Source organism: Otolemur garnettii, unplaced genomic scaffold (assembly GCF_000181295.1).
Source record: "Otolemur garnettii isolate 467f Iridium unplaced genomic scaffold, OtoGar3 scaffold00010, whole genome shotgun sequence".
In the NCBI taxonomy this organism is placed as follows: Eukaryota; Metazoa; Chordata; class Mammalia; order Primates; family Galagidae; genus Otolemur; species Otolemur garnettii.
This window is the reverse complement of record NW_003852405.1, coordinates 12,450,244-12,474,649: the sequence shown is the minus strand read 5'-3', so window position 1 is coordinate 12,474,649 and position 24,406 is coordinate 12,450,244. Positions and strand designations below refer to the sequence as shown.

The following is a 24,406-nucleotide window of genomic DNA, read 5'->3' as shown; positions in this document are numbered from 1 at the left end:
ATATGTGTTAAGAATTTTTTTGTGTGTTTATTTTGAGACAGAGTCTCAAGCTGTCACCTTGGGTAGAGTACTATGGTGTCATCATAGCTCATAGCAATCTCAAACTCTTGGGCCCAAGTGATCTTCTTGCCTTAGTTTTTTCTATTTTTAGTAGACAGGGTCTCGCTCTTGCTCAGGCTGATCTCGAACTGGTGAGCTCAAGCAATCCACCTGCCTTGTCCTTCCAGAGTGCCAGATGTGTTAAGCTTTATTACTAGGATCTTTTATTTTGACAAAATTGTTATCTTACTCTTTTTCAAAAAACAGTCTTGCTTGTTTTATGATGGAATATCTTTTTTCTAGGTTGCTATGACAAGTGGTAGCTTAGGAAGTCAGGCCTACTTAGCTTAGTAGTCATGTTACTACTATGGCCATTTGCTTCAACTCTAGTAAATGCAGATTTTAGTTAGTGGCCTCATATCTTTTTCAACTGCATTTGAAATTTCTATGCTTGTAATAGTAACAGGGATTACATGTAACTCATTGTGTGTGGCTGTTATCTTCTCCATTTCATAGATGGGGAAATCGAGTCTCACTAGTTTAGTGAACGTATCCACATTCCCTCACTTAGCAAGTGACGGATCTGGATTCTAGTATCAATATTTTTGTTTATAAAATAAATATATTCATATTAGTAGGAAGTTTTGGGAGACTCAAGTAAAGATGAGGAACATACACTGTGGGTTGTGTAGCGGGATATTTGTGTAAATGGGATAGTTGGTTTAAATTTAGACTTTGCCCAGCAATGTATGGTCTTGAGAAAATCACACCATCTTTTTGAGCTTTGTTTCTTTTTTTTTTCATGTATGAAATAGGGTTAATGACATCTACCTAACCAAATTATTGCGTGGTTAAATGAGTTGTTCTATTACATTTCAATTTGGCTTTTTTTTTTTTTTTTGTCAGTGGAGTTTTTAAAGAATGCTAGAAGAATTTGTTCTGCATTAAAAACCTATAATTTACATATAATTCTTAGTATCTTTAAGTAACACTTTCTTTTTAACATTATACAAAGTCAGCATGAATTTTTAAGTTAGTTCATTGAAGTGGCAAAGCTCTCACATGAGTATTTAAGATAAACCTTTTATGGCCTCATAAGACGGTGTTAGATAACATAGTTGCCAAGTGTTTTTTTTTTTTATTGAAATGTTCTATTTCTTATAAAGTCTATCATGATTAGATGCGATATAAAATTTTTTTCAAGTGAACACTTATTAAAGTTTTTATTTAACTCATTATTAATAAAGGGACTGGCAAGATTTACAACTAGTTCTAGTATAAACATTTTGACCTTAAAATAACAATATATAAGAGAAGAGACATAATATGATTTGTATTCAAAACATTTCTTTGTTAAAGGGTTTCACTATGTTTCTAAAAAAGAAAAAAATATAATTCAATACTTACCCAATGAAATACTGTCTTCACGATAGCCTAAGGAGGGACAAACTATTTTAACACCAATTTTACAGATTAGGACATTTAGATTTGATTGTCTGAGGTTCCAACAATTAAGTTACAATGGGTTATAAAACTATACTGAATGGTAATCGGGAGTTTCACTGGGAGGGTCTCAAATTCCATGTTAACTTGTTAACACATGGAAGAATCTTCAGTGTTTCATAATGGTGGAAGAATATGGAATTGGGATGGGATATTCATTTAAGCAAGTCATCCAGGATAGTGCTGGAATGAGTGGGAGTATGGTGATGTCGCAAGAGTTGGATAAAATATAACGGAGGAATGAATCATGGCAATTTGTAAAATGGAAAAATGGAGAAATCTTTGAGAAATGTTTTAGGAATAAAATTGTTTGATATGGTAACTCACTAGATGTGGGTGGACAACCATAAATGTAAAAGAAACAAATATTTCGATTTTGAGATTTGAGTCTGAAATATTTAAATACAGCAAGTACTCAGATAGTTGGATTGATGACCAACTGTAGGTACAGACACAGGTATTATCTATACAGAAGAGCTGATGGCAAGGGTCAGGTGGGAGAGGGAGAAGAAATCTCAAACAGCATCTTGGAGACCGCGTCTAGATCATGGTTTCTATAGATTTTAGGTATTGCTTCTTACTACCTCACCTCAATTTTACTTTTTAGTTGTTTGAACAACTCAGGCTCTTGACCTTGCTGTTCCCCTTCTGGGGCGCTCTTCTCTGATCTTTACGTGGTTGCCGTCTTCCCATCCACTGGAACTTATCTACCCCATGCTTTGTGCCCTCCTCATCCCCATGTCAGACCTTTGTTGTTCCTGCTGGAGCACTTTCCATAACCGGTGGTTTATTTGCTTGATTTTTGTATCACCCACTAAGACGCAAGCTCAGTAAGGCAGGAGCCATGTTTGTGTTGTTTATAATTGAATCATGATCACTTGGGGAGTGCTTGGCATAAGGGCTCCTTAATATTTTTTGTATGAATGGATAGAGTCCTGCTTCTGGTTCTTGGAGAATTCTAATATGATCCAACCCTGTGTGTGTCGCTGTTTATCTATGTCTTACCTCCCTCCACATGTTCCTTTTGTCTTAGCCAATTTTAGTCTCATGGTTTTCTGAACACTCCAGGCTTTTCACACCTCCATGACTTCTCTCTAGTGTCACTGCTTGAAATCCTTCTCTCATTACCACTTTAAAAAATTATCTTATGAGCCCCAAACCTGGCCTGATTGTCACCTTGTTAAGAGAGTGTGTTTTAAATATCCCTACACTTCAGACTGAGGTCCTAGCGCTCCCCACATGGACAGAAGGCCATTTTTCCTGTGGATTGCAAGCACCTTGAAGTCAGGGAGTGCCATGGTCTACATGTTTCCTTAAAATTCATAGGTTGGATTCTAATCTCTAAAGTGCTAGTATTTGGAGGTAGAGTTTTGAGGAGTGACTAGATTATGAGGGGTGAGCCCTCCTTGATAAGATTAGTGCCCTTATAAATAGGCTTATGGGAGCTCATTCATCCCTTTCAGCATGTGAGCACCTTGTCTTGAAGGTATCCTCCAACAACCTATAATTTGTTTGTAATGACTGAATGAACAAAAGGGAGAAGTGGATTGCATATTAGATGTAATGCTAGGGGACCTAGAAACGTCCCTAATTAGCTATGCAACCTGGGGCAATTGACCCAGACTCTTTAAACATCTTTGTCCTCATTTGTTAAATGGGAAAAACAAAAGAACCTACATGCCTTTGATCACTGTAACATTCAAATGAGAATATATGTTGCATTAGTCAGGATTGTCCATAGAAATGTAACTGAAATGATTTATTTATTTATTTTATCCAATTTATTATTTTAAGGAATTAGTATACAAAATTATGAGTCTAAAATTTGATAGGGTAGACCAGTGTGGGCTGGAGACTCAGGAAAGAGTTACAGCTCAAGCCCACAGACTGTCTGCTAGAGAACTTTAAAGAACTGATGTTGGCTCAGTGTCTGTTGCTCAGTGGCTAGGGCACCAGCCACATATACTGGAGCTGGTGGGTTCGAACCCAGCCCGGGCCTGCCAAACAACAATGACAACTACAACCAAAAAATAGCTGGGCTTTGTGACAGGCACTTGTTGTCTCAGCTACTTGGGAGGCTGAGGCAAGAAAATCACTTAGGCCCAAGAGTTTGGGGTTGCTGTGAGATGTGCCCTTCAGAGGGCACTCTACTGAAGGTGACATAGTGAGACTCTGTCTCAAAACATAAACAAAAACAAAAAAACAAAACAAACAAACAAACAAAATGATGATGTAGGTGAAGTTTGAAAACTCTCTCTGTGGGAGAACCCCCTCTTGCTTGAGGGACATCAGCCTTTATTCTAATCAGACTTTCTGCTGATTAGGTAAAGCCCACCCACATTAGGGAGGGAGTCTTGCTGTGTTTAGAGTCCACCAACTTAAATGTAAATCTCACCTAAAAACACCCTCATGAAAACATCTAGAGTAGTATTTGATCAAGTATCTGGGTGCTGTGGCCCTACAAGTTGACACATATAATTAATTACCATATATGTAGAAACTTTCTTATAACTTCTTAGACATTAGGTAGGAAAGATTCACTACCCAGACTCTTTGTCCTGGTCCTATGTCCCCACTCATGTCTGGAGGCAAGGATTCATAAGAACATGTGTCTGAAAGGTCGAGGGCTTATAATATCTCTCTGGGCGAAATAATGTGACGTTCATTTTTCTTTATCAAGAGTCTCTCTGCAAGCCACATGTGAAATCGAGTTACTTCTTCTACAAATAACATGGATAAGAAAACCTTGTAGTGTAAAAATTAGCAAGTGGACACAACAGAAATAAACATGTGGAAGGGAAAAATGAGTGTAAAGTCATGATTGCCACAGCCTAACTCAAGGCCTGGTTACCTGTAGTTCTCCAAAATGGTTCAAGAAAAGAGCTAAAGCATTATGTTCTCTCTTCTCAGGAAAGGATGCAAATCCTTTTTCTCTACTCTCTATTAAGGGTATTCCTCTCTGGAAGCTAGTATCCCGATGAGGACTCAGGCACATATGCATGGGCTATCTTTCATAATATTCCCAGAAGAATAATGAACTCCCAGATTAAACAACTCACATCAGATTGAGGTGGGCGGTAATACACGTAGCCCTGGAAAATTTCTTTCCTAGATAACTGGAACTCTTTCTCAAGTGTTACAAACTCCAAAAGTTTACATTCCCCATCATGTCAAAGGTGCAAAGGGAGTCAGTTTATAGGGGTCACTAATATCACACAGTTTCCTAAGGAGTAGCAATGTCAGGAGACAGACATTGTGCCTGTTACAGTGAGCTGAAATCTGAGCTGTTCTGGGTAAAAGATGTATTTTAGCAGAGTAGAATCTACTTAAGTAGGTAGAGCAGGGTAAGAGGACAGGAAATGAAACTTTTGAATAAATACACTGTCATCACCCTCATTAGATCTGAACTAACATTCTATACACATTGGGGTGGAATTCCCTGTAGGAGTAACAAAAACTCCTCTACCTCAATACCTAAATGATTGACACGAGATCACGTTTGCAAAAGAGGCAGCAAAGGACCATGTTTAACATGCTTTATGAAATTTTATTTGATATTATTCAATCATACAGATTTTCTGGTAAATACGCGTTTCTAAAAGTACGAAGTAAAACATTTTATTTTTCTAGATCTTGCCTTTGTCATAGAAATGTGCCACCGATTGTTACTTTACTTACCGATTCATATTAAAATATGCCATGCAGAAGAGATAAATGAAGTTATATGACGTTATTTATGGATTATGAAAATAGAGAAATACAAAAATATTATTTAGTGATAATAGAAAATATATTTCTTTTTTATTCCATTACTTTAGAAATGAAACATAAACATTCAAATGGAGAGTAGTCAAAGTGACCGTACATAGTTCATATATATATATAAGCAATACTGTATTTTTCAGTCTTGAATAATGAAGCACATGACTCAGCATTATAAAATTTGGGTTTTGTTCAAACATTAATTGCTGGGATCCTGAAGGTTACAACTGAAAGCAGAAAGCGCAGATCTGTGCATGTCAACAGGGTGACTTTAACCAGAGCTCCATGCTAATGTCTTATTTGGTTAAGAACATAGTTTAAATATTTAAAGAAGAATGCCATGTTGGCTCATTGGTGAAGAGTTTGGACCCGTCTTAGGCATGAGTGCCGAACGAATTTAGTTAGTAAACAGTCTCACTTTCATTCTCCAGCACCAAAAAAGAGCTATTTCCGTGAAGGGTGCCTTACTTAATCCAGTTCTACAAACCCTTTTTTCAGCCTTTCCTTTTCTGTCATAGCACATAATTATTTGACTCTCTTCATTGGTACTATATGGAGCTAATTACGTTTTCTTAGAAACAGCATTAAAATTAAAGGTAATTTTGAATTATGAAATATTTCCTTGGAAAAATTTTCTTATACGTGAACGAGTACTTTGTTCCAAAATACTTAATTTCATTTACAGTTAGAAATCAAAGATGGAGCACAGCATAGAGCAATTTGGAAACTGTCATGCTAATTGCCACGAAAATGTTAATTTTTCACAATAGACAACTGACGGTGAATATCCAATTAACTGCTACACAGTTATTTCACGGCTATCCTCAGAAAAGAATTATTCTATTTTGTGACCATTAATTGAACGGTCACTGGCATTAGATGTTTTTTTTTTTTTAATTTAGAAATTTATTTTAAAATTAGATGTTTTTAACTGGAAATGTATTTAGAAATTAAATATCCGTTTTGATTGGAAAAGAGCCGGACATAATTGTAAAAGATCAGCATATGTCAGTGACATCAAAGTTCACAGCGACTGTTTCACAAATCACCTTAACACACAGGATTCACAGCTAAGGGTAAGCCTCTCTTCGGTTCGTAAGGTGTTGTCCTGGAAACCATTTGGATGCAGTCGATAATAGGACAGACGCTGAGACACAGAGTACAGCCTGTACAAGTCTCAGTAACGGTGGGCAGGTGGGTTTCCGGATCAAACTGTATAGCCTGCAGAAATAAAGAGTAGGATGTCACCACCCACAAAGGTCAAGAATGCCTCCATGTCACCATCCTCATGTTTCTCCACCACAGTGGAGCTGACTTTGAGACAGCTACGTCCAGCACTGTGGTGCAACTATAGCAACAGTTGAGCTGACAGAGGAGAGAGAGAGAGAGAGAGAGAGAGAGAGAAGAAATCCTTTTAAATTAGAAATATGATGTTTAATATTCCTTAGAGGTATTTTTCTTCAGTGTATGAGGAAAATATTTCATAGCCTAGTAACTCTCCAGTTTTCTTTGTTCTGAGCAGAACTCAGGTCTTCCCATTTCTGCCAGAACGGGGTGTCTTCTACCTGGGGGTGTGGTGGGGCTTTCACACGTTCTCCTTTTCCTCCTCACACTCCTTGTTCTTGACACTGGAAAAATGTTACTGTCAGATGGAGCAATGCATGCGCTTGTTTGGATTTCAAATAATGTATGCAGTCTTCCCAGAAGAAAATCGTAGGAAAAAATGAGCTTAAAACACCAGCTTGGAATTTTAAAGATTTCCAAGCTGATTCTAGGCATTGATTGTTCCACCATGAAGGGGACAAAGTGCTGAATGCAGAGACGGAGCCCTCGGCCTCCAGTCCCAGCCCTGACACTCCCCTCTACCCTGGAGAACCAGGGTTGGTCTCCAGCTCAGAAACTGCTCAGGATGTTGAGACCCTTGATAATTTCCTTCCTGCCTTCCCTCCCTCCCTTGCTCTCGCCTCCTTTTCTTTTTTTTTTTTTTAAGCAGTCTAGAATAAGAAAATAAAAACACAAGGAATGTAATTTAGGATTTGGATTTAAAAAATAAAGATATAATGACTATTTCCCCATAAAAGGGAAACATTTCAACAGTGAAAGCAACACACAAGACCTCAGCGGAAGCTGCGGGATTTCTGTCTGGCAGGGACTTCGGGACAGTCATCCTGGGGGCAGGTGGTGGGACAGAGGGCTCCTGCCTGGCAGTCTCCCTTGCAGACTAAGAACAATATGCTTACTCAGACTATGAATTGGAAGTGACTAGGTAGGGGCTGAGAGAAATTAGGAGGGACATTAAACTCCCACTCCCCCTGCAAGTTACTCCTTAAAGCTAGGTCTACAAATCTTACACTTTCAAACACGTTCATTTTTTTTTTTATTTGTTTATTTTTTGAGACAGTCTCACTCTGCTGCCCAGGCTAGAGCCTAACTCATAGCAACTTCAAACTCTTGGGTTCAGGCAACCCTCCTGTCTCAGCTTCCTGAATAGCTGGGACTAATTTTTTGTATTTTTAGTAGTGGTGGGGTCTCATTCTTGCTCCGCTTGGTCTTAAACTCCTGAGCTCAAAGGATCTGCCCACCCTAGCCTCCCAGAGTACTAAGATTAGAGATGTGAGACACTACACCTGGCCATCATTTCATGATTTTGATTTTTTCCTGTTAGTTGTAGTTTCCTGTTAGTTAGTTGTAGTAACGTTTGTTACTATCTATCTTATCTGAACCCACAGACATGTATATATAATTGTTTTAAAAATTCTCCCACAGGCCACATGCAGTGGCTCATGCCTATAACCCTAAAACTCTGGGAGGCCAAAGCAGGTGGATAACTTGAGCTCAGCAGTTTGAGACCAGCCTTAGCTAGAGCAAGACCCCATCTCTAAAAATAACCAGGTGCTGTGGCAGATGCCTGTAGTTTCAGCTACTTGGGAGGCTGGCACAGGAGGATCACTTGAGCTCAGGAGTTTGACGTTGCTGTGAGCACTCTACTGAGGTTGACAAAATGAGATTCTGTCTCAAAAGAAAAAAAAATTCTCTCACAAAATGAAGCAACATGTAATTATATTTTTCCTCTTTTATGTTTTTTTTTTAGAGTTTTATTTATTTTTTATTATTATTTTTGGCTGGGGCTGGGTTTGAACCCGCAACCTCTGGCATATGGGGCTGGTGCCCCACCCCTTTGAGCCACAAGCACCACCCCTTATTTTATGATTTTAAAAACAAAAAATAGTCTTTTGAGAGTAAATCATGATAAATTTCTTAATATATAAAAAAGTCTGATCTTTAAGCAAACGACCATATATTTTAATAAGAGCTATAGCTGTAGCAAACCCTGAGGACATTTTTCCACACAAATTATTGCTATGTTTTGTAAAATAACATTTCAGATTGCCATTTGGATGAGTAAAAAGTATTTCTCTTCCTTGTGTACCCTTTTATATAAATAGAGGCCCAATGAGAAACTGATAAAATCAAAACAATATTGATGTTTATAGATCTTACACTTTGAAAATCTGCAAATAAGTGTACAGTCAGTTGGAGATTTTGATTTTCTATTTTTTAAGACAGATAAATCAAAGAAGAACTTTCTAGATCTTTTTAAAGGCATGATTGTGGTTTTTTTCTCCTTTATGATAAGACCATTTTTACAGAAGTTGTATCAAAGTTAGAATTCCAAGGTGGAAACCATAAGTTCTATGATTTAAGATATTAGAACTCTGATGCTATGATAGTTATAGGACTTCTTAACTTATCTCTGATTAGTTAATTGGAAAGTGAAATGAAATTGAAGATGATATGATTAGCATTTTCAAATAACTGTTAGAGACACATTTTAGCTGGAAAAAAGTGATACGTTGGGGTAAAAATTTGGTATAAAACTAATATCAAATTAAGGGAAAAGTTTCTTTCTTTTTTTTTAAATTAACTATGCCTGTCAGAAGTCTATGTGAAGTCCCACCATGAACAACATGGGACCTGCCCCTCGGTTGAATACTTCCTTTGTATAAACTTCTTTCAAATTTGGAGTATTTTATGATTTATGTAGAAAACGTCACTAATAACTTCTTAAAAGGATCTTATCTTACTTTATCATGTTTCTTTATAGCTTAAACATGTAATGAATATAATATTCTCTAGTTGTTAGCAATTTCTCATAGCTCAGTTGGTTTTCCACAAATTTTAAAATTTCCTTTCTCTAAATTCCATATCTTAAAGAAATTCTCTTACTCAGGTCTTTGAGGAAAAACTTAGGTTTAGAGGTATTTTTACGACCATTTCTTTCATTAATTTCTACACTTCAATCAGTTCAAAGGTCTTAATTGTGTCAAAGAGTGGTTTATAAATATATAGGCGGTAAGTGAAGAAGATAACAAGAAGTCAAAGAGAAATTCGCAGAACGTGTTGTCCAAGAGATCAGCCCGCACTGAAGGAGTGAATTGGCCATTTTCCCCGTTTTGCCCCATGGCAGACTCTGCGCTGAGGACTGAGGGAGGCAGGCACCATGCTCCCTTCCTGGGGTGGGAACACATCTCCTGGGCTTTTCCAGCTACAAAGGAATTCCTGGGACCAACTTGTACAACTAGTGGTGGGAAAGTGCCTTTTCTTTCTTACTGTAATAAAAGGCCAATCAGTATTGAATGGAAGAGAATTCTCTTCTGGCAGAAGGAATCACGTCCTTTCCGGGTGACGGCAAGAAATGGCATCGTTCTTCTCCTTTCCTTTAATGCTTTCCTAAAGCCCACCATTTTATGTGAATTTCTCTTTTTGGTTGGATTTCTCCCTCCCCTTTTGTGGGTGATAAAGTGATATTAAAATAACACTGTGCATTGAGTAGTGGTCTAGTTAGTACAAATTATGACTTCCTTTAAAAAAAAAAAAAAGAACGCTACAGGAATGGGAGGACAGAAGGATGCGCGCCTGCGCAGGAGCGACACTGGCACTTCTGGCTCGCTTAGCTGCACGAGAGGCTTTCAGCACAGAAGCCAGAGAGACACGCCTCCCAGCGTCCTAACTGCAGCACGATTCTTACCTGGTAGCCAGAGTCATTGCAGGTCATGTAGCATTTCCCACAGTTGATACACATTTCTTCATCGATGCTGGCCACAACTTGCTCCACGTTGCTCAAGTCACCGTATGCCCCGAGGTACTGCAGTGCTCTGCCTATGACATCCTGAAAGACAGACGCTGAGCTATTTACAGGGCTCGTTTTGAAACATTTCCACGTAATAACTGATATCAGTCAGCATTTCCTGTTTTTATATAATGTTGCATTGTGTCAACAGAGGAGACTTTAGGTATTGTATTTCTTATAGATAAGTTTTCCGTGATAATTGCAGCTTAAATATTTCTGTCTCCTGAAAGATGGGCCATATGCATGCCTGGCTTAGAAATACAGGAAATAATTTATTGCATTCAATAGGTTTTCTACCGGACAATTGGAAACAATGTTCCTGTGGACAGAAAGATGAAATGACACCCTTTTGAGTTGCCGTGGCTTACTTTTTCTCCCTTTTGGACCTTGAAGGATTCATAAGTAATGTAACGTGACAAGAGTAATGCACTTACACTAGGAAACTTTCAATTGCTAAGAATGAGGGGCATGAAAGTGTGAACGCTATGCATTCATATCACTGTATTGGGATGCCAGATTTTCATTTAGAAAAATGCTTTAATAGTACACTCACCTGTCGTGTTTTGAAGAGTATATTTCTTTATTTAAAAATTCTAATTTATGCTAATTAGGTTGATCCAATAGTTAAATCAGATGCTCCTTTTCCTTTTAAAGAACTAGAATTTTCTTCATTCACTACTGAAGATCTTTCATGTGGTTACACATTGCTTTGTTCTTCATATTAATTGGAAGCGTGTTTAATATGTGAAACACAGAAGATGTTTCATCAACAATAAGAAAGACTTCGCTTCATAAAACAAAACAGAAGAACGTAACAATGTTTGTCAAATTAGTATGCTGTCAAGATTTTTGCTTTTGTTTTTAACTATTAAAACGAGAATCTTTTGTTTAAATTCAAGGTCCATGTTCAAGGAGGTTTGACTCTTACTTAAAACCATTTTTCCGTATTCTCTTTGGTATTTTATTTTCTGTTCTTCTTTTTATGACCTCGGTTGCCTTTCTTTACTGTTATTTTCTATTTGAGCTCTGACACTATGCTTACTACCATGGGCTTTCAAACTGAGACAAAGTCACAATTTTACACAGTACCTTTATGAAGCTCTCAGGTGGTAAGATGATAGAAAACTTCCAATACTATCTTCTTTTTTTTTTCTTTTCAGTATATTGAAGTTACTATTTCAACTATACTGGAGTCTATTTGTAGGGGGGCCCTGGATGTCTGAATCAATACCTGCATTCTGAATTGCTCTCCCAAACTCCAAATCTACACTGACCAGCTTCATCATGAGTTCTGTCACTGGGAATTGGTACCGTAAATTCACCACTCAGTGAACTTAACACCAGGAACACAAAACTGGACCTTCTTTTGTGCTTCTGTAGCTGTGTGAACAGCACTAGGATTTTCCCAATCGTGGAGGCTTAGAATTTCATGGTTATGTTTCACACCAATTTCTCCTTGCTCCCACATCACATCTCTTTCCAAACCTTCTGAGTTCTGGATTTGCAGTGTCTTTTAAATCCTCTTTCTACGTCCACTACCATCTGTAAACATTAGTTTCTCGCCATTTTTAATGCCGTTGTATAAGTCTCCTTGATAAGTTTCATTCTTATTTCTTCCTTTCCCACTCTACCTTGTGCCATATTGTGACCCTAGTCTAGGCTGTAAGGCACAGACTACATTTCTCACTATCTTACTCAAAAATCTGTTGAATTAAATATAGGCTCAACAGCCTGGCATTGAAGGCTTTCTGCCAAGGTGTCTTTTTCTATCTTATTTCTCACTTCCAAACACTGGGCACCTCAGCTACACTGGAGGACACTTTTCCATTGACCCATCTGAGGCCTAATTTTATGTTGAGTCCCTTGTCGGACATACCTTTCCTCCCTATCTCCACTTTTAAGAATCCTATGCGTTTACTTTAAAGACATCTTAAACACCACTAGTTCATGGAATTTCCTCGATCCTTCTTTCCCTTTTCCTAACCAGACATGAAGGCAAAATCTCTCTCCCTCTTCCTCTTAGATTTCTTCTCTCACCGTCCCCCTTTTCTCCTCCTTTTCCTCTCCCCAAGTCTCTATCCTCTTTCCTTTTGTATTCCTTGATGGCCAATTGTGTTTTGTCTGTTATGTGGAACTAAAGGGAATAGATAACTTTGGAGTCCCCTATTACATCTCAGCCCTGTGCCATAATTTTAAAACGTTTTCTTAGAACTCATGCATTTTATAGATAATGAGGTGAATGAGATTGAAAGTATAAAATTAAGTAAACGATGATGCAGGGTTTCAGACCGGGGTTGCCTGACTTCAGAGATGGTGATCATTTACACTGTTCTTTGCCAAATCATAGTTATTCTCTATTTAGCAAATTCTATTTCAGGACGTAGACATTGAGCTTCCCATGTTACAGTTCTTAGCAGAATTATTTATCTTGCTGTCTCACATGGTGTATTTTGTTCCTGTAGATCATTGAAACATAATGGGCACTCAAATATTTGTTGAAATAAATATATCTTTTGTATATCTATATAGTAAACGTACAGGATAGTAGGAGGCACATAGATGGGTGGGGAAATTGCTACTTTTCTGAACATGTTTATTAATGAGTATTTTAAGTACAAAATAATTCATAGTCAAAGTATCTACACATGTTTAATATTTCTAAATAATCTTTTAAGAGAGTAAATGCATGTGATTACTATCAGGTTATAATAGGCTATTTGTTTGGGATAGAAATTAATTTTTTCAAGTTGGCAAATAGCTAAGCCTAAATAGTTGTTTCACTGAATCAGATCATAATGACTGAAACTACCAGTAAATATTCAAAAGATAATTAAACAGGAAACTCCCTAGACAGCCATCAAGCTTATAAGGCATATCTAAAAGAAACAATGTATATGTCAAAGTGATTTTGTTGAAAAGAACAAGGCCACATTCTGTGTACATTAAATATGCCTTTTGTTTTATATTGCTGATTTGCTGTTATAATTTATTATAACATATTGTTTAATGTGAAACCAAACAAAATGAAAACTTTGGAGTTCCTAGAAATTATTAGAACATGCTGTTAAAAATTTACCCCTCATTCATCATAGCTCTTTAAGAAAATTGTATTTATTTTTTATCTTGGAGAGGACAAACAAATGATATTTTACATCTTTTTAGAAAAGAGTATGAAGAAAAATGAATTATTATTCCATGTGGCTGAAAATGTAGACATTTGCTTAAAACCCAAAGTCTCCAGGTAGCACTAACAGCTTATGAATACCCTTGAGAATATGTCCTAGTATTTGAAGTACATGGAAAGATGCATCTGATCAGGAAAGCACATATGGCTCATCTAGTCCCTCTTGGACACACATCTGCAGAGATTAGGGAACCCACATTCATTATTCCACACAGGTTGTTGGTGTACAAAAGTTGAGCAATCTGCCCTCGCCATTCCCGAGTAATGGAAAGATTGAGTGGATGTGTATTTGGAGGAAGCAATGCTAAATCCTTTAAATTACAGAGGATGAGTCTGATTTTAATGTAGGTGTTCATGAGATTAATGTTGCAAAAATTTACAGAATTCCAGAATCACATCTTTGTCAATTAATTACTTGGTTGGAATAATCAAATGTTTTCTTTTTGAAAGACCAGTCACTATTTCTCTTCAATATAAATGTGGGGACCAAAGAGTGAAGAAGCAGAGGGCCCTGATCTCGTCCCTGGTGTTTCATACCTAATTTGTTGTGATTCATATAAATACATTAGCTTTGGCCTATTTTATGTAGCTGATTATAGTATCTTCAAATTGTGACTGTTATCTGACACATTAACTATTTTTTCCAGCTTCAAGTCTTTATGTTTGAGTAGCATACATGGTACCGCTTTCTACAACACGCAGGCCACTTTCATTCCACTCTCAAGTTGAAAAGTTGAAAGATGAACCTGCGTAAGTTGGGGACAGTCTGTACTTTCTACAATTCCTATAAATAAGCGCCCTTCAAAGGCGTAAGCATCCTTCAAATGCCAGGACCAAGGACTGAGTGCTGTGGGCAATCACTACAACTTCTCAGCTAGAGAAAGCCAACATTGAAATTGTTTGGCTGCAGCTGTTTAATCACTTGCCTATTTTCTTATCTGTACCATCACCAATGTCATATATTTTTACACCATGTTCGTTCCTTGACTAATACACCTATCAAATAGGAAATGAGATAATTTGGTTTGTTCTCACTGAATTTATGCTAATTCTTAATAACTTCTTCCTTTACTAATGCTCCCAAGTCAAAAGTTTAACGATCTCTGCAGAAGTCCTCTGGGGTTAAGTCTCAATCTTTCTGGTCTATTTCCATCTTTTCTCTCCTACACCTACCACTTACACCTTTTCCTTTTTTTATAGAACCTGGAGCAACATTTATTTTTCAGCAGTGGGGTACAATAGTGATCTCATACAAAAGTACTTACAAAGATACAGCATGCCATTTATTCTTGATTTCCTACATATATAATGTTCTGAGCTAAGAGGTAAGGAAGGGTACTGTACAGTTAAAAAAGGGGGGGTTGAATTAAATTCAGTAGAACTCTGGTAACTGAGGACTCAGCTGGAATGTGCTGAGATGGGAAGGCAGAGAGATAAGCTATGACCCAGAAAATGAAGTGGTAGATTGGCCAGAGAGGGTGACAGAAGCAAGTCAACCAACACATAGTTTAGAAGCCAGTGGGAATCTTGGAACTGAAGTGGTGAGAGAGGGTGGGGTGGTAGAGAGATTATTAGTGAGAGACACAGATGGGTAGGGATTGGCTGGGACCAAGGTGGGTTCAGTACAGCTCTGTGACCCTGATCACTCTATTTTTTTCCTATGGGGTGGGCTTAGGTTTTAAAGCAGCAATTTGAACACTTTGGATTTCAATTCACTTAATAAAGCTATGCTTGCTTTTACAATGTCTTTCGCTATCTTCGGCTTTAACTCTCAAATATGTTTTCCTACACGTTTCAGTTCCAGGAGCGTTTTCTACACAGATTCTAGAAAGATAAGGAGAGCCGGACAGTTCTTCTCTCTATTTGTAATTGAACAACATAGCACCTTCTCTAAGTAGTGGGTGTATTTTCTTCTTTTTGCTTTTAATAGACAAAATATATTTCTGTTTCCTAATATGTTCTCCAAATTCAGATTGCTTGAGGCTTTTGTGCTTCTGACCCATCCTTGAATCTGGACACCACCCTTCCGTGCTCACCTCTGGGGTTGTGAGCTGTCTTTTCTCATCTGAGTGTTGAACACAGCATTTTCTAATTGCAAAACCTTTTTCTTACTCCTTGGGAAACTTAGTGAAAATGTCATCAAATTTCTCCTTCTCGGCTTCTTATTGTTCCTGATCAATTTTCATGTTAGAATTGCTGATAATGAGATTGTATCTATTTTTTTCCTCTGAATTTCCTGAAATTAGATTTACTAACGGTAGGATAGTTGAATATCTAAGCTCAGATTTCCTTTCCTTCCCTGAATGAGCTCTAAATTAACAAGGGACGGTTCCTTTCCTTCAAGATTTCTTTATATCCAGGTGTACATAAAGCACACAAACATACACATATACATGTAGCTTTAAATTTCAGAATATTAGGGGGTTACACGTTTTGTTGACATACTTTGGTTTTTGTACAAAATGAGTCAAGGTGATCAGCTTCAAGATTCTTTTAGTTGGCGCTTTTCTCAAGCAGACTTTTTTTTTTTGGCTGTGGTTTTTGGCCAGGGCTGGGTTTGAACCCACCACCTCCAGCATATGGGGCCAGTGCCCTACTCTTTTGAGCCACAGGCACCGTCCTCTCAAGCAGCTTTTAAAGGAGGCAGAAATCAGCCAAGGCAACAAGTCCCCTCCCAACTCCTCTGTCTTTTGTGAGGTTACATTTCCAATGAGGGAATTCAGTAATATTCCCACCTGTTTGCATCTACCGGAGTGGGACTTCACAGTCTGTAAAGGCTTTTGCACTCTCTGTCTTGCTGTTCATGTCGACCATCTGATAACGCTGTCTCTGATCTGGTCCCAGGACACCATTTCTGTTCCTCTCTCGTTTCGCTCCTCTGGGCTTCCCTTCAGCTCTGTGCACTTCTGTGTCTACTTTATTTTTCTGACATACCTTGCTCCCTCCCCACCCTTCCATTAGACCTGTTTATTTCAAACAATATCCACCTTTCCATGGCCATGTTTTAGCCTGAAATCACATCTCAACAAATCCCCGTAGGATGGAATCAATTGTTTTTTACCAAACTTGTTCCGTTTTTAATGTTCAGTTGGCTGATTTTCATCTGCCCTTTGTTGGTATACAGACAACTGAGAATATGAACACTGTCCCCAGCCCATTTCTCTGGCGTCTTCTGAAGATTGCTAGGCAAGTCCTCCACTATTTTTCTTTCTGTGCCTTCCTCCTTTGTACTCCACAGTATCTAATATGGTTTTACAGTTTTATCTGAGTACTTTTCTCCTTCCTTTCACAATTCAATTGAAATAATAAAGCACTCGATTAGGCTGACTGGTGCCCTGCCAACACGGTCTTGCCAGTCTTATGAGATGCAGTCCATCTCCTACTCGAAGCAGCAGCAGGAAGAGATGAAAACATCACCAGTGCCCCTACACCATTCATTTTCTTACCCAGAAATTCAAAGACGTTAGAGATACGTTCCCGGCTTCATAAAGAGAATGAGAATTCACTTTCCTATATATCAACAGAAGTGGGAAGCGTTCGGGGGACTTTATAAGGCTTGGCAGACTCTCAAGTCTCTGTTACACGCTGCTCGGGAACGAAGCACGTTCCTCGTGTAGCTGGGCCAAGTGTGCACACTGGCGCTTCAGTTCTCTCAGCAAGGAGAGAAAACGGCCTCCCATGGGCTTCACTGCTTGCTTTCTTTTCACGAGCGCAGGTGGACCTGTGGAATATCTGTAGAAGGTCCTGCTACATCTTTTAGAAGGAGAACCACGGCAGGAGGCTAGGTCTTCTGTTCTCTTCTCTCTCATTCTTTCCCTTTAGCCTTCCAGAACTGCTTTCAATTATCCTCTGCATCAGAATTTGTGTCTTTTGTTTCCTTCACAGAATTGGTAGCTCCATGATAGGTCAATAGGCAGGGTAAGGGGTAATCGCTATGAATTAGAAATCAGAACCTGATGGGGACAAGGAGGAAACCAACTGGATGCCAGGCTGTCCCCAGAACCCTGGGTTATCACTCTTGGGGGCCAAGATTTTCATCTTCTAAGGAGTTAGGAGAAGCAGGAGGGCATGTTGGTAAGTAAAGATGTCTGGTTCTTAAGGACCCCTTAGTCACCATGCATGTCAGGGAATAACCATCTGTTTGTTTTTTGTTTTTGAGAGAGAGTTTCACTTTGTCACCCTCGGTAGAGTGCTGTGGCGTCACAGCTCACAGCAACCTCAAACTCCTGGGCTCAAGCGACTCTCTTGCCTGAGCCTCCCAAGTAGCTGGAACTACAGACCTCACTACAATGCCTGGCTGTTTTTAGAGAGGAGGACTAGCCCTAGTTCATGCTGGTGTGGAACTCCTGAGCTCAAGTGATCTGCCCACCTTGGCATCCCGGAGTGCTGGGTTACAGGTGTGAGCCACCTTGCCTAGCCAGAAATAACCCTCCTTGATGCATCAGCAGAAATTCTTGGCAGTTTTCTCATTTTACCCCCTTGCTATTTTCTTCATTTTCGCTTTTCAGTTCTGCCCTTTACATGAATCTCTATTCAACAAAAGAATGATTTTACCACCTGGATGTCACTGCCTGCTTAATCCAGTGCGTTAGACTAAAGGTCCCAGGACTGCACAATATTACAAGTATGTTTGAATACTTATGCTTTGCAAATACACTGATGTGCTTGAAATGCCACCTTCCTTTTCTTTTTTGTTCATGAGAGACAGCAGAGGATAGTACACACGGGCTCACGATACAGAGCTACGCTTTAGACTTGAACTTGGCTTTGATGTCTACCTAGCTGTGTGACCTTGAGCACGCTATTTAACTTCTCTGTTTGTCAATCAATTACTTCGTAAAACAGGAATAATACAAATACCTCAAAGGGTTATTGTGAGGATTAAATGAGCTAATTCACAAGCACATAGCAGTGCTTGAAACCTCATAAGTACTCAATAAATATTAGCTTTTATTATTAATTCTCTGCTTAATTAACACTAATTTATTAAACTCCATTTTAAATATCACCATCTCTGTGAAGCTTTCCACAATTACCCGAGGCAGAACTAATCCCTTTCACTCCTCTGTTTTCCCAGAGCATTTTGTACATATTTGATTGAACTGTAAATAATTTTTAACATGTGTCTCTCTCCCTTGCTAGACTGTGAGCTCCATAAGGACAGACTTCTTTCTCTTTAAAATTCACGTATTTCTATCACAATTCCTGGGTTGCAGGGAGTGCATGAAAAATATATGTTAGTGCTACATCTCCATTGAGATTGTGGAAGTCGCTGAGCCTCTGGTGAAGCCTGGTGTGTCTTTGGAATCTCCCACAGTCCTCAGCACACTGCTGGTCACATAGCAAATACTCAATAAATACTCACTGAGTGACCGATATTGACACTGCCTACCGCTGAAGCAACAGACCATTAAATCATATCCGAGGCATTTGAAAGGAGAAAAGAACAAAAGATGCGATCTATTGCACATGGCTCGCTTAGAAATAATGTTGTCACATTCATAACCGGGGAAAATAGGGCAGATTAGACATTTGAATGCATGACCGAAAACTTGTTCAGACGAGAGGGGCTTAGTTAACTTTGTGGGACGCTGGGGTTCTTTCTACAGCAGATGGGGAATAATATACTGTGGAAGCTGAGAGGATAAACAAAGCCGTGTCACGGCGTTTAAACTATTGAACGGAGGAATCTATAAAGAGGCCAGCAGAGAGGAGGCAAACAACAAGCTAAAATAAACAGATGGGTGGACGGGGAAAATATTAAGCACGAGAACAGATAACCCAGGCCCTCCAGGAAAGAGGCAAGCAGAAAAAATGGGATGTCAAGAACAGAAGAAACACTGTAGGGAAACACAGAAGTAATAATGAAGCAGCAGAGGGAAGGACGGGGTGTGCCTGGGTTTGTGCGATCCGGAGAAGAACAATGAAAGGCCAGAAGCGATGTCTAACGCACACACAGAGCGCAAAATGGCTCTTAAAGGGGACGTGGGGGTTAATTTCAGTGGGGACTGAATGGCCACACAGCCATGCCACCCAGATGGGGTCTGAAATAATAGGCAAGAGGGCAGGGACTTGTATGAAGAGAACAATGACCATGCTCCTTACATTTGAATAGAACTGTGCTGTGTACAATACCTTCACACACATGCTTTCATCTACAACAACGGAGTTGAGGCCTTCTGACATGATCTCGTTTTATTCTCCCTCCTGCCAATCCCTTGCCTGGACTGTCATAATACACTAGCCTTCCAACTGGTCTCCTTGTTTCTGTCCTTGTCCCTGTGGGATTATTGCAGCAACACTGTGGTCAGAAAGATCCTTTGTAAAAATGACTCAACTCCAACCAGTCTCCTTTGTAAAAGCCTCACTGGGTTCCTGCCCACGGCTTTCTCATTTGAGGGTCTTTGCACTCTCTGTTCCTTCTGTACAGAATGCTTTTCCTCCAGATAGCTACATCATTCATTCCTTCACTTTTATCCAAATGCCATTCACCATCCAGACTTTCCCTGACCAACCTCCTTAGTAATTTCTGTTCTGATCCTGCTTTATTTTCCTCATTACACTTGGCAACATGTGACACATTATGTATCCACTTGTGGACTGTTATTGTTTCACCCTCCTAAAATGTGAATTCCATGAGATCTGGGACTTTGTTCATTGCAGGGTTAGGCCAGAGACTGTTACTGTCCTGGAACACAGTGGTAGTACAGTCGTGATTATTTGGATAAATGAAGAAACATGTAATATACATTGATAGATAAATATCACACAATTGTTGCCAGCTAGAGGTTGTGATCTCATTGATTACACACGAATGACACAATGTAACAATATGAATGCAAAGTGCTCTGGCCTCCTGGACCAGGACCACTGGCTCAATTTTCAGCTTCCTTCCTTTGGGCGTCCCCCCCCCCCAATCATCATTCTCTCTTGGTTATTCTCCTATGTATTTGATCAGCTCCTCGCATTCGCTCCCTCAGAACTCTCTACTCTCTCATACGGTAACACATTAAGTACAAAACAAGAAAATATGTGTGGGGTTTCTCTCCTGTGTCTGGGACACGGTGGGCATTGAAATGCCAGTTCACATGAAGGCTGTGTTGACCAGTTTGATGGAAGTATTTCAGATTGCATGTGAAAACCCCACACTGTACCCCAGAAGTGCATTAATGTACATAGTTACCATTCAATAAAAAAAACAAGAAAGAAAAGAAATACCAGTTCTTTCCCCTTTACATCCTCCAGCACAGGCCTCCAAGTCCTTTGAGTTTATCAATTTCACCGTGATCAAATTTAAATATTTTATCCCCCATCAGTGAAACCCCTCAAGCCTAAAAACACTAAGTAAACCTTAATTGCTTACTATCCCTACCCTCCAGAGTAACGAGAATCACTAATCTTGGAGGAGAAATTACCTAAACCTTATCAATATCATCCTTCTCCATCACCATGGCCACTCACCAAATCCAGGACCACATTATGGCTCACCAGGAGTATTCCCTACTCCCCTTACCCTTCTACCCCCTCCCTCATTTATAGAGCTCTTTAAATATCACTTCCTCAGGGGGACCTTTCCTGGCCCCTTCAGTCTAAATTAGGTCTCACTATGATAGTGATTCCATACTTCCTGTATTATTTATTTATTTATTTATACTTATTTTGAGACAGAGTCTCACTTTGATGCCTTGGGTAAAGTGCTGTGGCATCATAGCTCACAGCAACCTCAAACACTTGGGCTCAACTGAGCCTCCTGCCTCAGCCTCCCAAGTAGCAGGGACTACAGGTGCCTGCCCCATTCTCCCTCCCCTAGTTTTTCTATTTTTAGTAGAGACGGTCTCAGTTTTGCTCTTGCTCAGACTGGTCTCCAACTCTTGTGATCAAGCAATCCACCCACCTCAGAGTCCCAGAGTGCTAGGATTATAGGCGTGAGCCACAGTGCCTGGCCCCCAGTATTTTTTCTATGTGGTGCATATCACCAAGATAATCTTATATTGCTAGCGTGGCTGTTTGTTTAACATCTGTCTCTCTGTCCTGCGTGCTTTATGAGGGCTGAGGCTGTGGATGTTTTATTTGTTGTCTTACAGATACCCAGTTCCTGGTGCACTGCTTGTCTCATGGTAGATGTATAATAAAGACTTCCTAGAAAATACAAGGCTTTCTTCAAAATTTCCAACTTGGTTGGCCTCCAGAGCTTTATGTATTCCTGTCTGATTCTGAGTTCACTTTACTGGACAAAGTGGAACTGGATGCCCGCCTTAGCATGTTCTCCCCTCATAGCTCACAGCGAGGAACGTCTATTCAGGACATATTGGGTATAATAAACACAGGCTAAAACTCACTTCCCACGTCATATAGATGCCTGTGAGGCAGACACTTTTATTCTTTCCATTTCACAGAGTTGTTCACCGAGGCAGGTTCACGCAGCTGCTAAATGGGAGTGGTGTAGCTGAGACTTTGGCAGTGTGACAGAGTAATTCCACTCTGAATTCAGGAAAATCTTCTAAAATGAATGGAAACTGCTGAAATCTTACAAGCTTTGCTTTGTATGTTAACGAAGGAAATTGCTTCTTAAGAATTTCTTTGGTTGCTTTCTTTAATATCGCTGCTTACTGACATGACACTGGGAAGCCCAAATTCAGCTTCATGGGCCCTCCTACCTCTTACCCAAGAAAATGTAATCTCTATACTCCATCTCCAATTAGGTCTCACTCTGATAGAGATTCCCAACATCTCTATCAAGGTGTAGTTTCCTTAATCATGTTTTTTCTGGCTGTTTCAGCTATTCTCTCAGCATATAAACATGCTCAAACCTAAATGATTCCCACATAAACAAAGCAACCTTTTCTGAAAGGGGTGTCCAACCTTTTTTTCTTCTCTGGGGTACATTGGAAAAAGAAGAGCCATCTTGGGCCACACATAAAACACACACATACTGACGAAAGCCGATGAACAGCAACAACAACAAAAGGTATGTGCATAATTTTTGCTCTATCTGATACCCTAGATAAACAAAATAATCCTCAAATAATCCACATGCGACCCGCGGGCTGCAGGTTGGACACCCATCTTATTACCACTTTCCTCCTAATCCTTCTCAAGTTACTGAAAGAATAGTCCACATATTTTGTTGTTACTTGCTCAACTTTTATTTATTCTTTGACTTCTCACCTCCTGGATTCTATATTTCCATTCCACTGAAGCTACCAAAATATGATGGGCTGAAGACTTTTCTTTCTTTTCTTTTTTTTTAATTTGGGAAGTTTTACTTATTGGAAAGGGGGCTCTTTCAAGGGAACTTTTCTGCAAGACCAAGGAATATACTTCTCTTTGGTAAATTACAATTTACATTGGCAAAATAAACATGTAACTAATCTACTTTGTTCTAGGACCCAGTTAAGACTATCGTTATGATGGGGGAATTTTAAGCAAGGGGTAAAACAAACAGACTTGCATTTAAAAATAATATTTCATAGGTGGCGCCTGTGGCTCAAAGGGGTAGGGCGCTGGTCCCATATGCCAGAGGTGGCGGGTTCAAACCCATCCCTGGCCAAAAACTGCAAAAAAAATATATAAATATTTCATAATAGCTGGATGGTAGATTAAATAACAATGAGGAACGCAGGAGGCCAGGTAAGGGATGTTTTAGAAGTCTAAGAAAGAACACAAAGAGATCTGCACTGAGGCCTCAAGAAAGATCACAGTAGGAGGGAGATGTGAGAGATAAAAATAACAGACACTGGAGACGGCTCCCGGCTCCCGAGTAGGATGAGCGATGGGATGGAGTCCAGGCTGAAGGCAGGCTTCTGACAGGGGTAAGAAGGTGGGGAGGGTGTGGTTCACTGAGATAGAGGCCTGTGGAGAAACAGCCTGGCTGGAAGGAAGGAGATGAAGTTAGTTCTAAGCATCATGGCCCTCGGGCCTCTTGTTTAGGCTGTGCAGGTTCAGGTGTTCAGAAGTCAGTGGGTGACAGAAGTTGGAAATACAGAAAGGTGCTTTGAGATGGACAAGAGCTGAGTTCCTATGTAGGAAAACTTGATATGAATCAGAAGGAAGATGATACCAAAAAAAAAAAAAAAAGGAAGCAGAAAGATGAACCTAGATGCGGCATCACGTTCTCTCTCCAGCCTCTTCTACTTCTCCCAATCCTCCCCTGGCTGCTGTCAGGTAAGGCTCCTCGCTGCTCCCTGAACGCTGCAATCTTCTCTTCAGGGCCCGCTCCTCCTACCTTTCCCATTAGGCTAATATCAAGCAGCAACAGGGGTCATAGCAAACCTATTTCAAAGTAAACAATAAACATCACAGTAACACTTCTGCCTTTATAGAAGAGTTAAAAGAGCATCTTCGGCCTTCCTTTAAAGTAATGAATGGGTTTATAGCCCAGAATTCTGAATTTCACTGGAAGTTTTTACTTGCAAAGTACTTTTTGGCTGTTTATTATTGGATAAAGGCTTATTTATGGCATAAAAGCTTTTTGTGGAGATTGATCATCTTAGAACCTTGTCTAATTCACTTTTGGTGCAGCCTTGAAAAGTTTTAGAAAACGTTGATAGGTTGAAAATTTGAGTAAAAAGAAATTCATGCAATGTGTGCTATGTTTTGTCACTAAATCAGAATGAGAAGGAAATGGTCACGTTAAATTACAAATAATGAGGTCTTAGAATGATGGTCTATTTGGAGAAAATAATTATAGCCACACTTTATATATTAGAGAAAAAAAAATTCAGGTTAATTAAATAGTCAAGCATTTCTACCTTAAGGTAGACAAGGTTAACCTAAGTAAATAAAGG

The 24,406-nt window shown here is 39.3% G+C and overlaps 1 protein-coding gene across 1 annotated transcript in view; it reads right to left on the bottom strand.

The window, feature by feature from the left end:
- Positions 1 to 5,838: 5,838 nt before the first annotated feature.
- Positions 5,839 to 24,406, bottom strand: part of DPYD (dihydropyrimidine dehydrogenase) — an 828,315-nt gene continuing 809,747 nt past the window's right edge. The window contains exons 22-23 of the mRNA XM_012801700.2: positions 10,334 to 10,474; positions 5,839 to 6,525 (exon numbers count right to left, since the gene is read on the bottom strand). Of these exons, the coding sequence (XP_012657154.1) occupies positions 6,355 to 6,525; positions 10,334 to 10,474 (312 nt within the window). The 3' untranslated portion in view covers positions 5,839 to 6,354. The remainder of the gene's footprint in view (positions 6,526 to 10,333; positions 10,475 to 24,406) is intronic.